The sequence below is a fragment of the Trichechus manatus genome, unplaced genomic scaffold (genome assembly GCF_000243295.1).
Source record: "Trichechus manatus latirostris isolate Lorelei unplaced genomic scaffold, TriManLat1.0 scaffold00187, whole genome shotgun sequence".
In the NCBI taxonomy this organism is placed as follows: Eukaryota; Metazoa; Chordata; class Mammalia; order Sirenia; family Trichechidae; genus Trichechus; species Trichechus manatus.
In genome coordinates, this window is record NW_004444123.1 from 78,927 (window position 1) to 80,898 (window position 1,972).

At 41.1% G+C, this 1,972-nt stretch overlaps 1 protein-coding gene across 1 annotated transcript in view; it reads left to right on the forward strand.

Moving 5' to 3' along the window:
• Window positions 1–1,972, forward strand: part of USH2A (usherin) — a 551,884-nt gene that overhangs the window by 15,368 nt on the left and 534,544 nt on the right. Inside the window, exon 5 of the mRNA XM_012558807.1 lies at window positions 1–104. Within this exon, the coding sequence (XP_012414261.1) occupies window positions 1–104 (104 nt within the window). The remainder of the gene's footprint in view (window positions 105–1,972) is intronic.

Consider the following 1,972-nt stretch of genomic DNA (forward strand, 5'->3'; position numbering starts at 1 on the left):
AACCAATGATAATGATAAACAATATAGTGATGGCAAATGGCATGAAATAATTGCTATTAGGCATCAGGCTACCGGCCAAGTCACTCTTGATGGGCAGTATACAGGTAAGAACTTCCTTGCTATATAAATGGTTCTATTGATACATTGATGCCGCCGTACTTCCCTGTTGTTTTTATTTTCATGTCTCTTCTTTCTCCTTCATCGCCGCTCAGTTTCCTCTAAACTGCGGTTGAATTTGCCTTCTGGGTGCTCCTACAATGATGCCTGACAACCAGTTTCTCATCCATGGCTTTAGAAAAGCAAAAATGAGGGAAAAATCACCAGTAGCAATCTTGTATCTTTGACAGCATGCTACAATTTGCAAGGGCTTTTTACTTCTGTTCTCTCACGTTACTTTTGACCTTCAGAAGGCAAATGCAGTAAAATAAAGCAGTGGCTATCTGCATTGTAGATATGAGGAAGACAAGGTTCAGAAAAGGTAAATAGAATTTCTCCCCATTTAGGCACCTGGTAGGCAGCATTCTTAGGACAGATACGCTGCTTTTGCAATTCTGAGTTTAGTATTCTTTCCAGTCCACTCTACCTACCATCTTCGAGTAATTATAAAATACAGTATTTGTATGATGATTCATTTTTTATTAATTCATTCATGAAATATGTAATTTAAATGACCACGTACTATGTGCCATATATTGTTCCAGGCACTCTGGATGCAAAGAGCAAACAGCTTTGTGAAACTTACTTGTAGGGGAGAAGGGAAAAGACAGAATTAAGAAATACTGAACAAGTATCAGGTGGTGGTAAATTCTGAGAACAATAAAGCAGGATAGAAGGAAAGGTTTGTGTGTCTGTGTGTCTGTGTATCTCTGTGTGTGTATGTCTGTGTGCGTGTGCATGTGTGAATTGTGGGTGGGATTATTACAGAAGACCTCTATGATAAAACGACATTTGAGCAGAGATCTGAAGGTGTGAAAGACAAAACCATGCAAATATCAAGGAAAAAAGTATTTACTTCAAGGACCTAACAGATGCCAGGCCCTGAGCTGGAAGCATACCATATATGGCATGTCAGGGACCAACAAGGAGGCCAGGGAGGGACAGAAGGAGTAAGGAGTTAATGATAGGTCAGGAGATCAGAGAGGCCACTGGGGACCAGATTGTGTAGGACCTTGTGGGCTTTTACTTTGAAAGAGGGAAGTCATTGGAGGACTTTGAGAGAGAAATGACAAGATATGATTTCTTTCTTTAAAAGAATCACTTTGTCTGCTCTGTTGAGGATAGATTTTAAGGGGAACAAGGGTATAAGCATGAAGACCAATTAATAGGCTTTTTCAATAATTCTGCAATAATTCAGACAAGAAATCATGGTGGCTTGAACCAGAGAGGTAATTGTTGATGGAATGAGAAGTGGTCAGATTCTGGATGTACTGTGAAGGTCAAATTAACAGGAATTGATGATGAGATTGAGGTAGAGTAGGGGTTAGCAAACTACAACCTAAGGGTCAAATCCTTCTCATGCCTGTTTTTATAAATAAAGTTTTATTGGGGCACAACTGTGCCCATTTATTTATGTGTTGTCTATGACATCTTGAGACAGTATGGCCTACAAAGCCTGAAATATTTTTTATCTGGCCCTTTACAGAAAGAGTTTGCTAACCCCCTGATGTAGCACGTGACTGCAAGGCTCGGGGTCTGCACAACTGGAAGACTATAGCTGCCATGTCTATGGTGGGGAAGACTGTGGGAGAAGCAGATTGGGGAGAGAAGCTCAGAGCTCAGTTTTGAACGCGTTAAGTCTGTGAGCTATCCAAGCGTGGATATATCAAGCAGGCTGCTGGATATGTGAGCATGAGTTAGGGGAGAGGTCGAGCCTGGAGACACAGAGTGGGAGTTGTCAGCTAAGGAGTGTATTTAAAGCAAAGGACTGCGTGTAATGAGGCTAATTAGAGTGGTTTGGGGCTCTGTGGAAAAA